The sequence below is a fragment of the Podarcis vaucheri genome (genome assembly GCF_965113315.1).
Source record: "Podarcis vaucheri genome assembly, chromosome: 12".
Taxonomy (NCBI): Eukaryota; Metazoa; Chordata; class Lepidosauria; order Squamata; family Lacertidae; genus Podarcis; species Podarcis vaucheri.
In genome coordinates this window covers 53,027,961-53,050,094 of record NC_138750.1, presented here as the reverse complement: position 1 = coordinate 53,050,094, position 22,134 = coordinate 53,027,961, and the positions used below count along the sequence as shown (strand labels likewise).

The following is a 22,134-nucleotide window of genomic DNA, read 5'->3' as shown; positions in this document are numbered from 1 at the left end:
CGCCGTGGGGATTCGAACCTCCGACCTTCTGATCGGCAAGTCCTAGGCTCTGTGGTTTAACCCACAGCGCCAGCCGCGTCCCTCCAGGTGTTGCTGAACTACAGTTCCCATCAGAAAGCATGGCCAATAGCCATGGATTATGGGAGTTGCTTTGGGTTTTTTCTCCTCCTCCTTGGTGTAGTTTGTACATCTTCCCTGTTTCTGTGCAAAGATAGATGCACTAAGCAGTTTGGAAGATAGCCGAGACAATATAAGCAGTGTGTGCTTGCCCTGTCACCATAGCTTCTGCAAAACTGTTGCCTTGTGTGCTTGTACTTCATATTTTGTGCCATTTATTTATGCCTATCCATAGGGACTCATGCTGTGGGTTTTTCTTGCTTCTGGCAGACACTATTCAGATGTCCCATTGCCACAGAAATGCTGCCAGCAAAAAAAAGGCTGTAATAGCAAACATTTTGTTTTGTGGGATTCAGAGGAAATGCTTGCATGCAGCCTGAGTTTGAATTTGTGATCAGCTACTGCAGATCTTGCGACAATGGTCCTCCGTTTTGGGGAGAATCCTGAAAATCCCCCTCTTACTCAAAATTACAAAACATGGACAGCTCAGCTACCAAGAAATGCCTCCTGATTTAAATTCTTCTTACCTGAAGCTGCCTCGTTCAGAACGTTTGTTTGCTGAGAGCATTTTTCATTCTAAATGTTAGGGGCATAAATTGATTGAATTAACTACTGCAGTGCAATTCTGCATGGAAAGAAACGTAGAAAAGAACATCTTTGTGTTCAAATTTAGGAACTACAGGAGCACCCTCCAGTGGTGATGCTAATCTGTATGTACAGTTTTCCGTAGTACGTTTTAGAAGGGTGAAAATAAGATTTTTAAAAATTTATGCATACTGACCTTAAATACTTGTATTCTTCTTTTTTTTAAGGTTTATTTGAAAGAGAGGGACCAAAGCTCAGTGGTGAAACAGATGCTTTACATGCAAGAATTTAAGCTTTAGACCCAGCATCAGTCCCCTAGAATTTCTAATTAAAAGGATCTCAGGTAGCAGGTGGTGGGAGATATTTCTGCCTGAGACTTTGGAGAGCTGCTTTGGAGAGCAGGCAAAGCTGGCAAAACCACTGAAGATGAACCAACAGTGTGTTAAGACAGCTTCCCATGAAAGTAGCTGTTGTGGAGCCTGGGGCATTTTTCATGTGAAGCCTGTAATTAGAAATTGTTGCTTGTGGGGTTGTAGACCTAAGGCTGAAATCCTCAACACACTAATAATAATAATAATAATAATAATAATAATAATAATAATAATAATAAAATTTATTATTTATACCCCGCCTATCTGGCTGGGTTTCCCCAGCCACTCTGGTTGGCTTCCATCAAATATTAAAATACAATGGTTTGTTAAACATTAAAAGCTTCCTTAAACAGGGCTGCCTTCAGATGTCTTCTAAAAGTCTGGTAGTTGTTCTTCTCTTTGACATCTGGTGGGAGGGCGTTCCACAGGGCGGGTGCCACTACCAAGAAGGTCCTCTGCTTGGTTCCCTATAACTTGGCTTCTCGCAGCGAGGGAACCACCAGAAGGCCCTCGGCGCTGGACCTCAGTGTCCGGGCAGAACGATGGGGGTGGAGACGCTCCTTCAGGTATACTGGGCCGAGGCCGTTTAGGGCTTTAAAGGTCAGCACCAACACTTTGAATTGTGCTTGGAAATGTACTGGGAGCCAATGTAGGTCTTTCAGGACTGGTGTTATGTGGTCTCGGCGGCTGCTCCCAGTCACCAGTCTAGCTGCCACATTCTGGATTAGTTGTAGTTTCCGGGTCACCTTCAAAGGTAGCCCCAGGTAGAGCGCATTGCAGTAGTCCAAGCGAGAAATAACTAGAGCATGCACTACTCTGGCAAGACAGTCCGTGGGCAGGTAAGGTCTCAGCCTGCCTACCAGATGGAGCTGATAAATAGCTGCCCTGGACACAGAACTGACCTGCGCCTCCATGGACGGCTGTGAATTGGTCCATTGGTCCATCTAGCTGTGCACTGTCTATGATGACAGGCAACAGCTCTTCAGCATTACAGACATCCCTACCTGGAGATGCTGGGGATTGAACCTGGGACTCCTTGAATACTTATGCATAGGATTTCACTGCAGGTGCAATGCAAGAGAGTATGCATCCCACCACTTCTGTGCAAGGATGAAATGTGGTACTGACTACAGTACCTGTCCCCTATGAGAAGTCAAGCTAGAAAGGTGTTTCTTCTTCTTAAAAAAGCAAGTTATCTGACCCTAATGAGTCTGAAGGTAGGTTTGCCTGTGTATGGGCAGGATCTCAGAAACCCAAACTGGTGACTGGATTAGACTTTATATTGGCCTGATGGGTGGGGTGCCCTGAATATCCCCACTCTCTGGATAACTAGCAAAAACAGAATAGAGTAAGCAGACTTGGTTAATTTGCATAATTTGTGTGTTGCAGAATTCAGCTGTTTCTTGCTGCGGAATTTAGGTTCCCTCGTGGATGAGTTTTAAGTGGGAGAAGGCAAGAGGGGAGAATAGCACGGAGCTGTAACTGTGCCTTTAGTGAAACAGATCTGCAATATTTGTTCTTTTCAGTTAGCTGTTCCATCAAACTTCAGCAGTGCTGCACCATGTTGTGATGCTGTGGTGAGTTCAAAAGAAAAGAATTCAAAGGTTATTTAGGTAACAGACTTCAAGGGTATCCAAAGCAAATGATAGAAAGACAGAAGCCTTAAATGGTTTACTCCCTTTATTTATGCAAAACTGTAATTCTGGTTTTCTTAAAAAGACCTGATGTTCTACTTCATAAACAGCAAATATGTATGTATGAAATACTTCCGTTCCTTCCATACCTGCCATGATCCACCTAATGTTTTCTGCTGTGCCTTCAAGGACAGAAAATTTGTAGTCAGTGACACATAAATTCTAGACTACATTCTGAAGGACATATTCTTTTAGTATCAATTAATCAATGTATAATAAACATCACTGTCTACTTTTCTGCCCAACACCTAGAGTAGAATCACTCTGCTGGTCTATAACCATAAACATCTTGCAAAAGTAAAATGAGGCTCATTTCCCCATTTATCACTCCAATTATGTGAACAGGGTAGATACAATGTGCTGGGAGGGTTAAATCATTTTATGAATGAAAGCAGTGTGATGGTGAATATGTGTGTGTAGGCTTTGGTTACTTCTCCCTCCCTGGTTTCTCTTCGCTGTAGTAGTACTGATGCTTAACAAGCTGTGTTGTGAGGGCCAACTGATGTTTGCTACTATGAAGGGCTAGTTTTTCTGCCACCCTCCCAGAATGCCAAGGTATGGACATTTGGTCCTGACATCCTCAGCTGAAGACACTTCTTTTTGTAAATCACTGCTATGACAGCGAGTATATCTTTGCATAGCCACCAGAATTATAAATTCAGAGTTTAGGAAGAGCTTTTTATCCACATTACCTGACATTTTCAGGTATTTTGATATTCTCTCATTAGATGTCTCAAGTTCTCTCTGTCTCTAAAAAAAGAAAAGAAAAGAAACTTCTTCCCAGAGGTTGAGAGTCCAGTTTAAATTACCGTGCAAATCCATGGTCCTGGATATACCACTGCGTTGAAATGGTCCTTAGATCATTTCCAGAAACTGCTCAAACTCAACACTTTTCGGGGCACTTATTAAGAATTCCTGTCTGCACTGTATGGATTTAACATATAGAAAGAATAATTAAGGAAGTGTTCTAGGCAGTTTTGAGACATTGTTTTCAGAACATAAGTGGGGAGGCAGTGTCTAAGGCATATAACATCCCTCCCCAACCTGCTGCCCTCCAAATGTTTTGGATTACAGCTTCCACCAGCCATATGGTCAGTGATGTTTAGAGTTGTAGTTCAACAATACCTTGAGGGCATCAGGTTGGGGAAAGCTACTGTACATTTTTTAAAAAAGACATTGAGGGTTTTGCAGTGTTAGATCAATCAATGAAGTTTGGCTACAGGATTAAGGATAATGAACTTTGCTGTGAGCAACAATAAAAGTGAAGGTGACATGGGATAAGGGCGAGGGTGACATTTGATGATTCATGTACTGCTTTGGCCACAAAGAACAAAGTTGTGCAAAAAGGTTCTAACATGTGTAATCTCAGATGGCCAGAAAAGCAAGATAACTGCTACACAAGCTGAATCTAAAGGGTAAACAACTATTTCAGCGACGTTTTTCAATATTGCTTTGAACTTTTCTGTAGTGTTCCAATACGTTCAAGGAAGTTAGTCTCTGAGCTTTGTGTGACAATTGCTATATAAATATTATGCACTTTGTAAGGTGTTCAGAGGACTCTCATATGTTTGAGGCCTCTCCCAGGTACAGTCATACCTTGGAAGTCGAACGGAATCTGTTCTGGAAGTCTGTTCAACTTCCAAAATGTTCAGAAACCAAAGCATGCCTTCTGATTGACTTGAGGAAGCTCCTACAACCAATCGGAAGTTGCAAAAGCCCTGTCAGACATTTGGCTTCCAAAAATCGTTCAAAAACCAGAACACTCACTTCTGGGTTTTAGTTGTTCAGGAGCCGATTTGTTCAGGAGCCAAGGCATTCGAGATCCAAGGTACAACTCTACTTGGAATAAAGAGGAGCCTCAGACATGAAACAAAAGTTGTATTGTGGTTAGATTTCCACAACAGTAGGTTGAAGACCGTCCTTCGGCTATTCCAAGCATCCAATCTGTATTGAGCTGAATCATATCAGCCACATGCTGGGAGTATCTGGAAGTGAATGCAGAGTGCACGTTTTCTAACAAGATCTCACAGTCAGCAGTTAGTGTGTGAAGATGGCAGAAGTTTTTTCTTTGTGGATGCATTGGAAACAGACTATCGGGCTCTTATGAGCGAAACCTTTCCACTCTAGAAGTACCATGCTGCCTGCCAAACACAGCATCCATTGTTGCATACTTATACCCAATGTCCTGCTGTGCTGAAGACTGTAGGCCCAGAGGGTATGCATTCGGGTAGCTTAGAAGGCTAGGTTCCAGCTTCAGATCTTAAAGTCCCTAGTCAAAGTCTGAGGCATCCTAACAAGGCACTGCCGCAGTATTCTGTTATCCTAGCTCGCTGGGATGTGCAGGTGTTGGTAGTCTATGCTAACTGAAGTTTTAAAGATGTTCCTATATAGGGGGGGGGGAGGGAAATCACACATCAGTAGCGAACACTTCAAAAGCAGGAATGATAGGTGCCAGGAGAGAAAGAGGCAGAGACAAAGAAAAGAAATGCAGCCTTTGGGCAACTGATTGGACTGCGTGATCCATCTTCCCTACCAGATATCCTGTGATCTATACTCTTGATTCTGCCATATCCCATTTCCACATAGCAGGGCTGAGTGGGTGGGAAATGACTTACTCTTGGTTACCTTAGGACATTGGGCCTTCCATTAGTGTGTTTTTTTGCCCAACAGCATGGTTTGTTTCAGATACAATTCTGAAAAGTAACTGACAGCCTCCACACCCTTAGTCAAATGGTTTTGACTCTACTGCACCATGTTCAGCAGGACTAGTCGTATTGACAAATGGGCTAATGGATGAAAGGTGAAAGCTTTTAAATAGTTTTCCTGATGGCTAGAAAGGCTTGCTAGTATTTAAAGGGGCAATTTGGAGCAGCTTGCGGGCCATTTGGGAGTATATTCTTGTTGCCCCAATTTTGTGCATGATAGAGTTATGCCATCAATACTGAGGCATATTAGTTTTATTAGATTGTGAATTTAGTACATGTGTTTCCCCTGCAAAAAAAAAACAAGGGGGAAAAAGAAAGCTCTTTACTAAGTCAGAACGATGAAAACAGGAAGCACATTTGGATCCATCCAGCTGCTTAGCTAGATGAATTCAATCTGTTCCCTCTGATATTAATTTTTATGCAATAAACAAGGCGACACCTCATTGCCAAGTTCAGAATTAGATAGAGGCATAAATTGCCCAGAAAGAGAACACACAATGCTTTCTATTCTGTTTTCTATGCTTGTAGTTAGTCACTGTGTAAAATAATCATGGAAATTGGAGAGGGAATTCTGGTGGGTTTTATTTTCCTATCTGTTATTTTTGGCAAGCCTTGTTCAAAAGTGAGGGGTGAGTTTGCATTTAATTTTGCAGTCAGTCTGTAGGATTGGGATGTATCATTCCCCTGCTCCCATGTAGAGCTGTAACTAGGTGATCTTGTGCCCCTGGCAGAACCACCCAGATTGCGCCCCCTAGCCACGGACAAATTAGCTCTTCTTTCCACCTCTCCTCTAACCTATAAATATTTATAGACATATTTATGGACATATTTTTAGTCGATTTTGCGCCCCCCCCCACCTGCACCCCTGGTGGTGGCCCATTTCGCCATCCCCTAGCTATGGCCCTGCTCCCATGTCAGTTAGATGGCAGCCCAGGCTTTAAGGCTGAAATCCTAAACACACTTGTTAGTCTCTAATAAGGAATGGGAAATAAGAAAAAAAACCAATTTAAATAAGGTGCAATGGGAGAAATTGGTGCAAATCACCACTGCATTATTTAGGGGGCGCGGGTGGCGCTGTGGGTTAAACCACAGAGCTAATGGTCAGGGGTCCCTTTACCTTTACCATTGCATTAGTGTGTAAGCCTGTTTTGCACATATTGGAACTCATTTCAGAATAAACATGCATAGAATTGCACTGTAAATTACTTTTACAGAAGGAATTCAAAGAAGGAGGAACCGTTAAGTAGATGATGGATTGAGGAAGACCACTGAGGAAGACAGAGTGAGAGACAGACATTTATGGGGTAAAATGCAAGGAGAAGTTGGGAGAAGGAGAAGAAGCTCATGTGCAATTCTTTCTGACCACAATCAGGATCTTGGATGAAAATAATCTTAGGGATTGTGCCCTGCATTAAATATGACCTTTCTAAAATGTAGATTTTGCATGTGACAGACCAAAATATCTTGGCTCAGCCCTGCAGGAAACAAATGGAAGAAACTAGTGCATATACCAGAATGTTTGCTTTTATGCAACTGAAAATCCCCAAATGTTATTAATTCTGATCCAGACTTTATTGTGCTTAAAATAAAGAACTTCATAAGAAGATCCTTGTGGAGTTTGGACTTACAACAATTGTACCCTCTGTGAGGGTGAGGAACTGATTAAGATGGTCCACCGCTGGAGATTTGTGGATCCTGGGGGATTCCTGTGTGCTCTGGGGACAAAGCAGATGATTCTGTGAAGGATCTCATCTTGTTATGGAATGGCTAATGTGGAGGGTTGGTGACACGATTGCTCTTGAGTGCACTCTCCACTTCTCTTCTAGAGAGCTATGGGCAATGAAATAGATAGGATGGCTAGAGCACTGGTGTTGTAGATCTTGGTCCAAGGCCAACTGAGCATTGATTAGAGAGCATCATTGCACCTACTGTGTGGTAATAAGGGCAGTGAAGAAGTCCTAATTTGCTGCCTCTATTATGTCCTCAAGTAATCATCCATCCCAGTTTTCCTGGGCTTGTTGGAAGCAGATCCATAGACCTTTTCTGGAAAGACTCTGGAAAATATGTTGGTATTGCATTCTCTGCCCCACCCAGTAGCTACTGCAGTTTTTAATGAGTACATGTAGGGATGTGGTTAATTTAAATGAATAAAATAAATAAATCAAGTTGCATCCCATTGATCTCAGTTGGTCTACTCTAAGTCTGACTAATTAATTCCTTTGATTTCAGTGGGTCTATTCTAAGCTTAACTAGGTCTGGCTTCAGCCCTGATATGGACAAAACTACCGTATTCATGTTGTTGTTGTTTAGTCGTCTTCGACTCTGTGACCCCGTGAGCCAGAGCATGCCTTGGAAACTCTCACTTTCCTCTAAAAACTTCTCCTTTTTATGTCCATGGAGTTTTCTTGGCAAAATACTGGAGTGATTTGCCAGTTCCTTCTCCAGGTGGATCACATTTAGTCTAAACTCTCAGCTATGACCTGTCTGTCTTGGATGACTCTGCACGGCATAGCTCATAGCTTCTCTGAGTTATTCAAGCCCCTTTGCCATGACAAGTCAGTGATCCATGCATGGGACTATTCATGTAGGCATAGTTTAAATAAGGCTTTAGAAATATTTATTTCCTTTTGGGGATTGTTTGATCTTCTTAATTCATATTTATTCATATTTGAAATATGTTAGCTGAAACAAATATGATATAATACATTTAGAGTCAGATACAGTGGTACCTCGGGTTACATACGCTTCAAGTTACATATGCTTCAGATTAGAGACTCCGCTAACCCAGAAATAGTACCTCGGGTTAAGAACTTTGTTTCAGGATGAGAACAGAAATTGTGCTCTGGCGGCACGGCAGCAGTGGGAGGCCCCATTAGCTAAAGTGGTGCTTAAGGTTAAGAACAGTTTCAGGTTAAGAATAGACCTCCAGAACGAGTTAAGTACTTAACCCGAGGTACCAATTATATAATTATTCAGTAATGCTGATTTGAAGTACTTGTGTTGTTGGAGCCTGCAAATTTGACTTCTAACTTTGAGAATGATGACAAGCTAACAAAAAATTGCAATCTGAACTGAAGCATACCTTACCAGGAAGTAAGACTCATTGTCTCCATTGAGACTTACTTCTGAGTAATTACATTTAGGATTGCATCACTAGTTTCTACTTTCTTTGTAGCAAAGCCAGAGTTACATCAATCTCTAGATTTACTGCTGTTTTGACTTACCTTTCAGAATTTGGTTCCATTTGCATATCTTAAAAATGCTTTCCCTTCCTCTGTGAAAGTCACTGTCGAAACTCCCATAAAACTTCACTTGTAAACCATTTATGTCTGCAATTCATTCTTCCTTTTTGGCAGCACTTATATTGATCCTTGTCTTAATGTATTCTAAACTTTTCTTAGTGATAAGAACTCGTTGAATGGTTTTTCTTTAAATGTAAAGGTTCATCATTGTTCCACTCCATGTGTATGTCTTTAAGGGGCCGGAGCAAGGGCCAGAGCAAGATAACGAGACCCAGCTTTACAGCTGTGAAACATAGCAGGTGCTGCTGAGTTGTATTTGATTAAGGCGTGTCAGCATTTGGGTAGAGTATATAAGGAGCAGCACCTAGCTCTCCCATTACCCTGGGGGGATGGGTTGGTGGTTGGGTCTGGTTTGGTTTGTTGATGTATTTAGTGTAGATGGAGTTTTTGTTTTTCTTATTAAAACCTTTAAGTACTTTTTGAGTCCTTTCTTTTTAATGCATGATCTCCCCAGCAAGCTCTCTGCAGCGTTACTATACTGCAAAAAGTCAACATCTTTGGTTATGGGCCCAGCTGCTGAGTGGATGACTGCATATTTTTGGACTCTGAGAAAGGTTTGAAAACTCCTTCTCCTGTTAGCGTAGTTTTTGTGGGTCTGGAAGATATCCAGAATGGTTGACCGGGTTCCTGAAGCTGAGAAGGCTCTGGTCTTCCCACAGCTAACAGATGAGAACTATAGTTTATGGTCTTTTCGGGTGGAGGCGCTTTTGACCTCTAGAGAAGTATGGACCTATGTAACTGATGACCCTCCTGACCCTGTAACTAATGCTTGGTCGAAAGGAGATGCAAAAGCCAGGGCGATAATTAATTTGGCAGTCAGCGACCAGCAAGTAGTCTATATAAGAAATAAGAAAACTGCCAAAGAAATGTGGGACAGTCTTGCAGCAGTGCATGTTAGAAAAGAGTCAGCGTCTGCATTGACGTTTTTCAAGCAGTTGTACCAGACGAAGTTGCAGCCTGGTGGTGATTTGGCAGCACACTTGAGACGTCTGGAGGCAATACGCGGTGAATTAATTCGAAGGGACATGGAGGTACCTGATATTCAGTATGTTTTTATCATCCTGTGTTCCCTTAATGAGGACTTTGATGGTATAGCTAGCCAGATATCTGCCGTTCTACCAGCACAATTAACTGTGGAAGGGGTAACGGCAAGATTAATGGGCGAGTTGGATAGAAGGGAGGCTTGTGCCATAAGCACTCCTGTTTCCAGAAAGAATGAAGAACACCATATGCAAACCTGAGGTGATACAACTGCATTTAAAGCTGCAAAGAGTTGTTGGTTCTGCAATAAGCAAGGACATTTTGCAAAGGACTGCAGATCCAAAAGAAAGCAAAGTACTCCCAAGTCAGTTTCTGTTCGTCAATCACGGTCGTCAGCCCACCAGCCGACATCGTACCGTAGAGACAGAAACGAGCCGCGAGCTTTTCACGCTCGGACTAAAGATCGTAAAAGAATTAAAGATGCCAAGTGGAAGTCTTTTGTTATCGACTCAGGAGCGTCGCAGCATGTTTGCAATGATCGAAGCTTGTTTATTTCTTTCGAAGAGGAAATTGGTAATGTACATTTAGCCAATTCACAAGTCCTGCAGTCGCTTGGCAGGGGTACTGTTAAACTTGACTCTTTAAACATTACAATAGCGAACTGCATTTACTGCCCGTCAGTGGACAATTTATTATCAGTAAGGTGTCTTGCTCGTCAAGGCATAACTGTGCGTTTCTTAAAGTCTATGTGTGAGTTTTTCGAGGGGAACAAACGTCTATTGTATGCCCGGGAATCTGATGGTTTATATAGACTGTATTTTCGCACCTACTCCCAATCGCCTATAAATTGCAGAGCAGCACAGTCAAGCCAGGGGTTGAGGAATGTAAGGCCACATTCTGGGTGTGTCCACGAGGCGCACAGAATTCTGGGACACCTGAATTTTGCTGATGTAATTAAGACACAGAATATTGTCAATGGCCTCAACTTAAAACCATGTAAATTCTTTATGCAGTGTCTATCTTGTTGCAAGAATAAGATTAAGGTTGCACGCAAGGGTAGGTGCTCAGATAGGAAAGTAACTGAGCCATTTGAGCGTGTACATTGTGATTTAGTTGGGCCACTCCCACCATCATTAGGAGGTTCGAAGTACTGGCTTACCCTGATAGACCAGTATAGTAGATATTGTTGGACTTATGCAATAGCTGAGAAGTCCCAAGCATTTGAGAAGTACAAGGTTTTTTGCAACTGGGTAAAAATGCACTTTAACAAACCAATTAAGAACCTGTTTTCTGACCGGGGTGGGGAATTTGTTTCTGAGGATTTTGAGAAATTCCTGGAAGCGCAGGGGACTACTCATGAGTTATCTTGCCCCCGAAGTCCCTGGCAAAATGGGCTTGTTGAAGTTGTGCAGCGTGACTTGCAGGCAGGGGTTAAAACTTATCTGCACGATGCTAATCTGCCCAAAGTGTTTTGGGCTGAAGCACTCAATGCTTTTTGTTATGTTAGAAATCGCAGTTATCATTCTGGTTTAGATGTCACCCCCTATGAGAAGTTGTTTAAAAAACGCCCTAATCTGAAATACCTATGCATTTGGGGTTCAGATGTAATTATGCATTATCCTGCTAAGCAGAAATTGGGTGAACGTAGTGTTCAGGGAAAATTAATGGGATACCAGCAGGGGGCGTACAGAATTTACATACCAGCAACTGGCAAATTTCATATTACCAGAAGCATGATACATACTGTAAATTGGAATGGGGTTGCTGTTTTCCAAGATACTGATGGTATAAATGATACTGAGGAAGAAGAAGCAGCAGCAGCAGCAGCAGGAGAAAATGGTGCTTCTGAATTAATGGGGAAAGACAAAAAGCCTGTTGAATCTGATAATTTGTTTGATTTAAAGTCACAGGCACCTGAGGGGAGGTTAGATTCTCTTGAGTTTTCTGACCGTGAGCTTAGCCCACAGGCACCTCTTCAGTCTGACAGTGATGATTTACAACCTGAAACTAGTGGTTCACTTAGTCCCATTAAGTCTGAGGAGTCTGACTCTCCTTCCGGACTGAGACGTTCAGATAGAAAGAGACAGAAGCCACAGCGTTTTGCAGATGAACATTTTAATACTGTGTATGCCAATAAGGCGGTTTTTGAGCCAAAAAGCTACAATGATGTTCAGAATTTACCTAAGCACCAAGCTGTAAATTGGTATAAAGCTATGAACTCTGAGATAGCTTCTTTAAAAGAGCATAACACTTGGTCTCTTGTACCACAAACCCCAGATATGAGACTTATTGATTCAAAATGGGTTTATAGAGTTAAAATGAATGACAAAAATGAAGTTGTAAGGTACAAGGCAAGACTAGTTGCTAGGGGCTTTCAACAAATTCCAGGCGAAGATTATGATTTGTGCTATTCACCAAGTGTAAAATATGAAACAGTTAAGCTTTTGTTAAAAGATGCATCACAATGTGGAAAAGCCCACTATGCAATGTTTCTCTGCTCTTAAGAAAGTGGTAATGTACCTTAAACATACTAAACATTATAGGTTGCAGTTTACATCAAGTATTGACAAAGGTTACACATGAAAAACATGTACAAAGTATGCTTTATGTTTTTGTTCCACAATGATGAACCGCAGGGGAAATGTTGAATGGTTTTTCTTTAAATGTAAAGGTTCATCATTGTTCCACTCCATGTGTATGTCTTTAAGGGGCCGGAGCAAGGGCCAGAGCAAGATAACGAGACCCAGCTTTACAGCTGTGAAACATAGCAGGTGCTGCTGAGTTGTATTTGATTAAGGCGTGTCAGCATTTGGGTAGAGTATATAAGGAGCAGCACCTAGCTCTCCCATTACCCTGGGGGGATGGGTTGGTGGTTGGGTCTGGTTTGGTTTGTTGATGTATTTAGTGTAAATGGAGTTTTTGTTTTTCTTATTAAAACCTTTAAGTACTTTTTGAGTCCTTTCTTTTTAATGCATGATCTCCCCAGCAAGCTCTCTGCAGCGTTACTATACTGCAAAAAGCCAACAGGCAGCAGTGGGAGGCCCCATTAGCTAAAGTGGTGCTTAAGGTTAAGAACAGTTTCAGGTTAAGAATGGACCTCCAGAACGAGTTAAGTACTTAACCCGAGGTACCAATTATATAATTATTCAGTAATGCTGATTTGAAGTACTTGTGTTGTTGGAGCCTGCAAATTTGACTTCTAACTTTGAGAATGATGACAAGCTAACAAAAAATTGCAATCTGAACTGAAGCATACCTTACCAGGAAGTAAGACTCATTGTCTCCATTGAGACTTACTTCTGAGTAATTACATTTAGGATTGCATCACTAGTTTCTACTTTCTTTGTAGCAAAGCCAGAGTTACATCAATCTCTAGATTTACTGCTGTTTTGACTTACCTTTCAGAATTTGGTTCCATTTGCATATCTTAAAAATGCTTTCCCTTCCTCTGTGAAAGTCACTGTCGAAACTCCCATAAAACTTCACTTGTAAACCATTTATGTCTGCAATTCATTCTTCCTTTTTGGCAGCACTTATATTGATCCTTGTCTTAATGTATTCTAAACTTTTCTTAGTGATAAGAACTCGTTTTCATTGGCTTATAACAGGCATGTCCAACACAGATCGCGTGGGGTATTCCTGGTAGATCTCCGCCCCTCCCCCCAAAAGGTCAACACCTTTGGCTTTCTACAAAAAGCTCAACAATTTTGGTCCATCCAATGACAATGGATAGATCACTGCCAGTTTTTTTTATACTGTGAGTAGATCAGAGTCTATTGCGAGTTGGACATCCCTGGTTAATAACTTTGCCAACGTTTGATTGTATACAAAGAATAGCAGACTTAGCCTGAAATATTAACCTTGCTTACCTGGGAGTAAGTCCCACTAAATTCAACAGGACTTACTTCTGAGTAGACATGGTTAGACGTGCTCTGTAAGAGTGCAACAAAAATGAATTAAATAAGTATTCAGTTTTGAAAGAACTGCATTGGGTGCCTATTTGCGCAAACTTCAACACATTGGTAAAGGTAAAGGGACCCCTACCATTTACCTTTGACTCTGGGGTTGAAGCGCTCATCTTGCTCTACAGCTTCCGGGTCATGTGGCCAGCATGACTAAGCCGCTTCTGGCAAACCAGAGCAGCGCATGGAAACGCCGTTTACCTTCCCGCCGGAGCAGGACCTATTTATCTACTTGCACTACATGCTTTCAAACTGCTAGGTTGGCAGGAGCAGGGACCAAGCAACGGGAGGTCACCCTGTCACAGGGATTCGAACCATTGACCTTCTGATCGGCAAGCCCTAGGCTCTGTGGTTTAACCCACAGTGCCACCTGTGTCCCTTCAACACATTGGTACTTATCTTTAAAGCCCTAAAAGGCTTGGAATTCAATTACCTGAAGCAGCACATCTTCTCACATGAGTCCACCTTGCCCTGCCTTAAGCTTATTGGCTGACACCTTTCTCTGCATGTTATTTCCTAGAGGAAGTTTGCTGTGTTTATACAAAGGAAATGGCCTTTGCTCTGATGCCACCATGACTTTGAAATGTCTCCATGATTGGCACTGTCCCTTTTGGGTGAAAATAGCAAGTTATGGCACAGAAGGCGCCAAAGGTCATTTCAAGTCCTTTTTCAACCCACAGAGCCCGGACCATCCATATACCTTTATTTATTTAACTTTTAAATCCCAGCTTTTTGCCAAGGAGCTCATGGTGAGGTACATAAGTTCTCCCCTTCCTCATTTAATGCCCGCAACTACCGTGTGATATAGCTTAGGCTGAGAGGCAGCAACTGACCGCAGGTCATCCAGTGAGGCTCATGGCTGGGTGGGGATCTGAGCCCTGGTTTCCCAAGTGCTAGTCTGATACTCTGACCACTACAACATGCTGCCATAAGCAACTCAAGACCATACTGTGCACAACCAGAGGAAGATACCTGCACATCAAGTAGTGACAGATGACCTCAGCAAATAAGCCATGCTATGCACTAGGGAGAGTCAATGGACTCCCCTCCTGTAGTCTTGTTCACCTAGAGAAATATTGTTGGTTTTTTTTGCAAGGGGTGGGATGGTGGAGTTGCTTGCAAAAGTTCCCATTTGTCATCCAGTTGGGAGTAGATCTAGCTGGCTAGAACTGTGTGTGCACAGCAGCACCCGAGCTACTTGGGAAATGAAAGGCTCCACCGTTAAGCATGAGATTTTAGCTCTGGAAATCTGCCCCCTTTAAGACATTGCCTTCCACCTCTGACTCTTGGAAGCAGAAAATGAGTGACAGCCAAGGGTTATAATTCTATAATTGCCTCTGGCTGCATCAAACAATTCAGTCCTTGGCACTGTCTGGGAAAGGAAATCTGAGGTAGATGGGCCATTGGTCTGAATTACCATGGCAGGTCCCCTTCTCTAATTAAATGATTAAGAGGCTTCCAGCTCCAGATGAGCCTTGCATTTTCAGCACAGTGTGGAATGAGGCATAGAACTGTAGAATAAGAAAGAACCTCTTGGATTTAGGTGCAGGAGAAAATAAGGAAGACTGCAGTTGTAGCCATGGCTCTGCCTTCCACTTCGTTTGTTTTACTAAAAAGATTGTTGCATTCAAAGGCACATGCAGAGGCTAATTAGAGTTGCAGGTAAAATAAGGAGAGCTGCAAGCCTCAATTCTCAGATTATTGACTTAATATGGCCTTTAAGTCAAGAGTTTTTTGAGTGTAGGGCTGACTTGCATTCAAAGGTGACCCCATGAACAGTGCTTTCCCATTGCTGCTTCAGTATTATCCCTCCATTTATAGGTGGGAAATTGTTTTTCTGGGATTGAGTGCCTTCTTTAAGAAAGTTCAGGGTTAGGGCAAGGTGTGAGCCCCGTGCTTCTACACAAAAATGTGACAATATTTTTTTCACTGGCCCTCTTCAGCCAAAATGCTTTTTTTATTATTTTTTATGAAGGGTATGACAAGAATTCCTCACCAGTGTGTAGTCTGTTCAAGGCACAGCCATGAATCAATCTCATGGGCCAGTGGACTGTGGAAACTTGCAGTGGTTTATGTTTAGGTGACAGTCTGTGCACCTTGTGATGGGATGCCTGACTTAATACTTCGGAGAGTCACAAGTTGACTTTCTAGCTTTCTTTTAATTAAATGTCAAGACCTGAGCTCTGAAGATCAAAATGATCGTTCCTTTCTTTCAACTTCAGAAAGCAGGACTGCAGGGGCCCCTCCTGAGGGGCTGGTACTCCGTTTTCATCTAAATGTTATGGCTTCCATCACCAGCTTTGAAGGGTGCAGCAAAACCAGCAGTTTGCGGGGAGGGGGGGTCGTTGGGGTGCAAAGAGGGAAAACGCTCCGTCATTAAGCAGCTTGTTTTGAGGAAGGAATTTTGCAGTGACGAGCAAATAAAACGTAAGAGGCTTACAACAACTGATATTATTGACACAGAACCATGGAATTCATAGAGCTGGGCGTTATTTTTATTTGCAAAGGCAGACAAAGGGGGGCGGGGAGAGCATTTTTTATTCTATCGGTCAGATTTTATTCTAAGACGATAATTTTCTAGTGTCTCTCTGTGTGAGAGAGAGCATGAGAGAGAATCACACACTTGCGCGTTCTGTAAACAGGAAAGACCTTCGCATCCAAGGGGCCAACTTGCGAACTTAATTTTCACGTTCCTTACAAACAACAACGTATGCAGGAGGCGCCAAGCAGAATGAAGGTCGAAGCTTGTGTGTGTAACTGATATCTCGGGCTGTTTTCCTTCTCTCCGTGACTCCTGACTCTTAAAACAATAAAATAAAGATCATAAGCATCTGTTGCTATGGAAACCCAGCAGCCAGACCGGGGGAAGGCTTGGGAGTGGGCGCCCTTTCTCTCTCCAAGTAACCTCGTTAGCTGCCCATCGCAGGACCAGTCGCGCCCCCAGTGCCCTGCGAGTCCCGGCTTCATTAGCCCCGAGAGACCATCCGTTAAGTACTGGGTGCCCTGTTTGCTGCTGCACAAAGCCAGAGTCTCTCTCCTCAGCGGCTAAACTGCAGCCGCGCAGGAAAAGAGGGCAGAGCCTCTTAATCTGTTTTACCCGCCGCTGCTGCCAGCACCCTCGCGGGTCCCAGTATCCCCAGCGGCGGGCTCTGGGCTGGAGGTTCCTCCGTCTCGCATTTTGTTTATTCCAGAGGATTACTCCTGGAGAAACAGTTTGCTTGTGTTTCCACAGAGGGGCGCTGAAGCACGTTTTAATGCAGCAAAATGAATTAAGAGCGAAATATTACGAGACACTTTGGTTGATTAAACAAGCGAGTTGTGGGGGGGAGAGGAGAGAGGAAAATTGGGGGACAAGAGAGGATGAGGAGGAAAGCCGCTCTGGAAAATCCCTGATGCCCCAAGGACCGGCTCCGCGTCTTGGAGGGAAGGGACCCGGTTAATTCCCTCTTGCCAGAGATCAAAAGACAGGCATTAGACACCGAAGCGAAGCTGCGGGCGTTGGGTTGTGGCTCTGCCTCCCCTCCTCTGTGTTGCCTTTTAAGCCCCCCTTCAAGCCCTGCTTGGCCAGCGACTCCCCACCTTACCCTCTCGCTTCTGGTTCCCTTTTCAAGTTCTCCAAGGAGAAGGAGACTCAAGCTCCCCTCCCCAGGAAAGCCTTACAGAGAAAGCGACAGCAGCGATCCCCTCCCTCCTTGATGCGCGCCTCGGATTCCTCTTCCTTCTCCAGGGCGAGCAGCGTGCTCGCAAGGAGGTCTCTCCCCTCCTGGTGTTTCCATCGCCCCCCGCCCGGCCCCTGATCGCGCGCACAACACCCTGGCCTCCCCTCCCCACCCGCCGCCACTTTCGCCTCTCGGACGCGGCCGGCATGAGACCTGGCAGGCGGCTGCTCCGTCGCCTCCGGGCGAGCCAGCCAAGCCCCCTTTCCCTCCACACCCCCGTCTAATTCCGCTCCGGCTCCGCCATCTGGGGACATCTTTTTTTTCCTTCTCTCTCTCTCTCTCTCTCTCCGTTTTAGAGGAGGGGGTGTGAAAGCAGGATCTCTTCCGGATTGTGCAGCGTTCCTCAAGCGGGGGCTCCCCGGCGTGTGTATATGTCTGTTTTGGGTTATTCCATCAACTCTTCTCTCACCCCCCCACCCCCCCACCCCCCCACCCCGCTTGGGTTTTCTCCTAATGCTGTTGAAGGAAGAGGGAGCGCGAGGGAGGGAGCGCGCGCTTCGCCAGCTCCACTGATCTGTTATTGAGGAGGGCTTGACTCGACGTGGTAGAAGGCGATCCGAGGCTAGGGGGAAAGAGAGCGAGGCGGCGCAGGCTCCAAATCTGCCGATTACAAACAGCCTCTCCTTATACGTATGGATAGGAATAATAGTAATTAATTAAAGAGAGGGAGCGAGAGAATACCTCCCCCCTCTCCGTCCTGGATTGACTGAATGGCTTCCTTGTACCAGAGATTCGGCGGGAAGATCAACACCTCCAGATCCTTCCCGGTGACTCCCGAGGCGAGTCACCTGCTGGGTCCCCAATGCGCCGAAGAGGACAGTTCCGCGGCGGCGGCGGCCGCGGCCAACGCTGCCGGCGGAGAAGGGAAAGCGTCGCGTCCATTGCAACAAGACACCCCCCGACCCCGCTTCCAATACCAAGCGAGGAGGAGTGACTGCGAGGAAGAAGATGTAAGCCAGCCCCTGCCGACCTGAATTGGGTGACGCTCGGTGGATGCGGGTTCGGGGTTGCTGCTGCTGCTGCTGCTGCTCCCCATCCTTTTCCTTTTTTGGAATGGTGTCCTATTTTCCTTTTGTCTGGGTCGCGTTGTGATGCCTGCTCCCCCCCCCACCCCACCCGGGTGTTTTGTTTTGGCTCATCCCCTCCATATGGGATTCTAGCCACGGAGGTGATGTGCGCGCAGCCTCTGGGGCGCCTTCCAGCACCTGCCACAAGTAGCGCGGGAGCTCGTGGGTCTTTAGGAAGGGAGTCCTTAGTTGCCTCGATGGACACGTGTGTGTGTGCGCGCGCGCGTGCGTGTGTGAGAGAGCTTTCCCCGTCTTCTGAACCTACTTTCTGCTGCCAGCCAGTGGCGTAGCGTGGGTTGTCAGCACCCGGGGCAAGGCAAGTAATTTGCGCCCCCTAACCCATGGATTTGCGCCCCCTAACCAGTGGATTTGCGCCCCCTAACCCTAACCCCCAGATGTTGCGCCAGGTGCGGCCGGCCCCCCCTGCAGCCCACACGCTACGCCACTGCTGCCAGCCACCACTCTTCCTCTTCTTTTGTCTAAAAAAATAAGAAACCCTGTGGGTTTTAATTACGCTGTGCACTTCAGAAAGGGAATTCCGCTCTCCCTTTCGGGAGTGAAGATATGGTGGAGACACATCGCCCCATTGATCTGAATTGGTCGTAAACTTCCAGGGGGGGGGGAGAGGGGGGAGGCCGTCCCACTGCACTCAGCAGCAGCACAGAGTCAAAATGCAGACGGCTCCGGCTGTTTCCTAACAAACTGCCCTGACTCTTGTAGGTTGTTAGGAAATTCTTCAGTTCTTCCGGTGCTAACTTTTTCTCGCCCCTTGTCGAAGCCTCCAGGTTCTCTTCCTTCGCCCTTTTCGGCTTTAAAAACAGCAACTGCCAAGATACAAAGCAGGCAACTGGAAGGCTATATTAAGCTCCAAGGAGGTGCTGAAGTGTAAATTGGAGCAAACACGTTTCCCTTCCTCTTCCTCTCTCTCTCCCCACCCTCCGCCCCGCCATCCCCTTCTTTCCTGCTGATGGGAGCAGAGATTTCAAAGAGTTTGTATTTGCATATTGCCTTAGTAACGAGTGACTCATCCAGGGTACTTGCTTGGCTGCTTGGGGTTGATGATGGCGCGAACGGGGAGGGGGGAAAAAGTTAAAATCCTCTTGGATTGATTTGGAAGAAGAGAATTAGACAGGTTGTGTACCATCGCCACCGTTAGCCTGTAGTGATGCCCTTATTATTAGGTTTCCTATTCAGATGCAGCTCCGTGGTAGTGTGTGTGTCTTTGTGCATGTTAAATAAATGTGTAACTTAAAAGTTTTTTCGGGGGTGGGCGGCGGCGCACCATAATGGCTCTTCGCGTCTGAGGTTGCTTCGCTCCATCCGCGAAGAATACGTATTTCTCAGCATTGTTTCATCTGAAGTTTCCATTAGAGCTGCAGCTGTGCTCAGCCTTTAATTATAGAAGTCACTAGTAATTATCACAAACTGGTGATTGCCTGGAACTTGGTGGGGGCAGGAGGAAAACAATTCCTTTCGGCTTCACTCACTTAAGATCCCCGTGGAGAGAGAGATTGCCAAGGAAAGTCGTAGGATTTTCTTTTGTGCCTGTTTATTTCCTGATCGAGAACGTGTTTTGTGGGAGGTAGCTGGAGGGATGGGCTTCTCTTTTCCCCTCCTCCCAGCAAGGAGATAAGCACAAAAATTCATGGAAGGAGTCCACAGAGGAGGACGGTCTGTTTCCTAAGAACCAGTAGATGTAAAAGGAGAGTTAACTTCCACTACCTTAAAAAAAGGATCCTAAAGCTAAATCACTGTACTATTTAGTGGAGGGTAAAGAAAGATCTAAATTTAATTAACTCGGAATCCTAGGGGTTATCCTTTTGAAACAAAACGATGAGAATGTTTTTGTGTTTGTCTGACGGCTGTCCATCCTATCTCAGGCTTTAACCACTAGATGGCGGCATGATAAAGCAAAGAAATGACTTTTTTAAAAGGAAAGAAAGGAAAGGTATATCCCTCCACTGACTGTTTCTTCCTGTTTCTCTCTCTCTCTCTCTCTGTAATACTTTGCTTGAAGCTTATGTTTTTTCCACCCCAGCCCCAGTTCTGAATATGACAGATGTCTGGAGCTGTCTCGGATAATCAAAAACTGTAGCACAAATGTTGATTTATCATGTGTATGACATTTTTGTTGACACTACTTATCCTTCCAAGTTAGCTTCATTAAGGCTGATATTTTGAACACATTTACTAGTAAGACCTGTTGGGCAGGCACACACACACCTCTCACCTGGTCCATTCCTTCCATTTCCTAATAGTCTACTGAACTGTAGAAAGAAAAGGAATCAGAGCATGAAACACAATTTCCCTGAAGGCTTAAAAACAATATGGTGGGAATTAATTTAAAGCTGTATTTTAAGCCATATTTTAATTAACTGTTTGTTTGTTTGTTTGTTGTTTTCTATTACCATTTTATTGTAATTTATATTTGTTTTTAGCCGCCCTGATTCCGGCCCTGGCTGGGGAGGGCTGGGTATGAATAAAATTTTATTATTCTTATTCTTATTTATTAATGAGAATATGCATCCTCCTTTACTCCTATAGTCACAGATATAACAACTGTATATTAGATGGTTAGCTGCTTCTGTCTGCTTTTACCCTAGTCGCTGTTTCAGCTCTTCCCCAAAGTTAACAAATTCTAGGATCTGGGAGACAAAAGCAGATCTACATGTCTTCAGAATATGTTGTATTAACATTTTAATTGTGGGTAGAGAAAGTGTAGTGCCAGGCTTTTGGAAATAGAACACTGCAACATATAAGCTTATAAGAAGTTTAGATAAAGTGGGAGCTATTTAGAGTTACAACATGTATTAATCTGGCAGGGTTAGGATGAATTCATTTTTTTAAATAAAGAGCTGTTTAAGTGTTCAAGTGCTAAGTGACAGCAATGTGGAAATCCTGTGTTTTTCTTCCTGTCTCCGATCATTCTGAAAAGTGTTTCTCTTGGGGAGCTGTCTCAGGTACTGAAACCTTTCCAGCTCTACCACTGGGAGATCTTGCTTGCTGGCATACTTTGCATTGGGTCATTTAAAGGGAACTGGCGGCTTTATTGGCCTTCAGTGGCTGGCTGTCAGCTAGTGAAGAGTGTTCGGCTTATGAGCCAAGGCAGGATTTCTGACCTTGGCAAACTGGTAAAAAATGGCAAAGAACAGAAATCAAAGTTCTTCCTTGCAAAAGCAGTGCTCAGAATAGTGATGCTAGCAAGGACTTTTAAATGTAGATTTAATGTAAATTAGTGTCAATTTCGACATTAAGAGGGAAGGAAAGGTGATGTGCAACAATAAAAGCAGCTAAATGAGGTGCAGAGAGCTGTGATTTTGGTAGGTTTCTGCAGAATCTGCTTTGCACAGTAGCTGGAAATCCTGGCTGCTGAAAATCCAGCTAAATCCTGCTAATATTGTATGCAATGATGCTTGATAACTGGCTGCTCTGTTGGTGATTGCATTATGAACCCCTTTCTAGAAGGATTAGACTTCTAATATAAATTTCATATTAAAGGCTAAAACTGGGTGAGGGAGCTCTTGTTTTTAATGAGAGCATTCCCATAAAAGTGGTTGAGCATTTGTCACACAGGTTCAGCCCAATTAAAATATATCGAGACTTATATACAGGTTCTACTTCATATAAGGGA

General features: G+C 44.1%; 1 protein-coding gene across 4 annotated transcripts in view; it reads left to right on the top strand.

The window, feature by feature from the left end:
* Nucleotides 1-22,134, top strand: part of DPP6 (dipeptidyl peptidase like 6) — a 506,040-nt gene that overhangs the window by 137,419 nt on the left and 346,487 nt on the right. The window contains exon 1 of one of the 4 annotated variants that reach the window (XM_082192254.1): nucleotides 17,901-18,386. The exons of the other annotated variants lie outside the window; for them this stretch is intronic. Coding sequence (XP_082048380.1) covers nucleotides 18,147-18,386 — 240 coding nt within the window. The 5' untranslated portion in view covers nucleotides 17,901-18,146. Of the gene's footprint in view, nucleotides 1-17,900; nucleotides 18,387-22,134 lie in introns of those variants that run through there. 4 annotated transcript variants of the gene reach the window in all.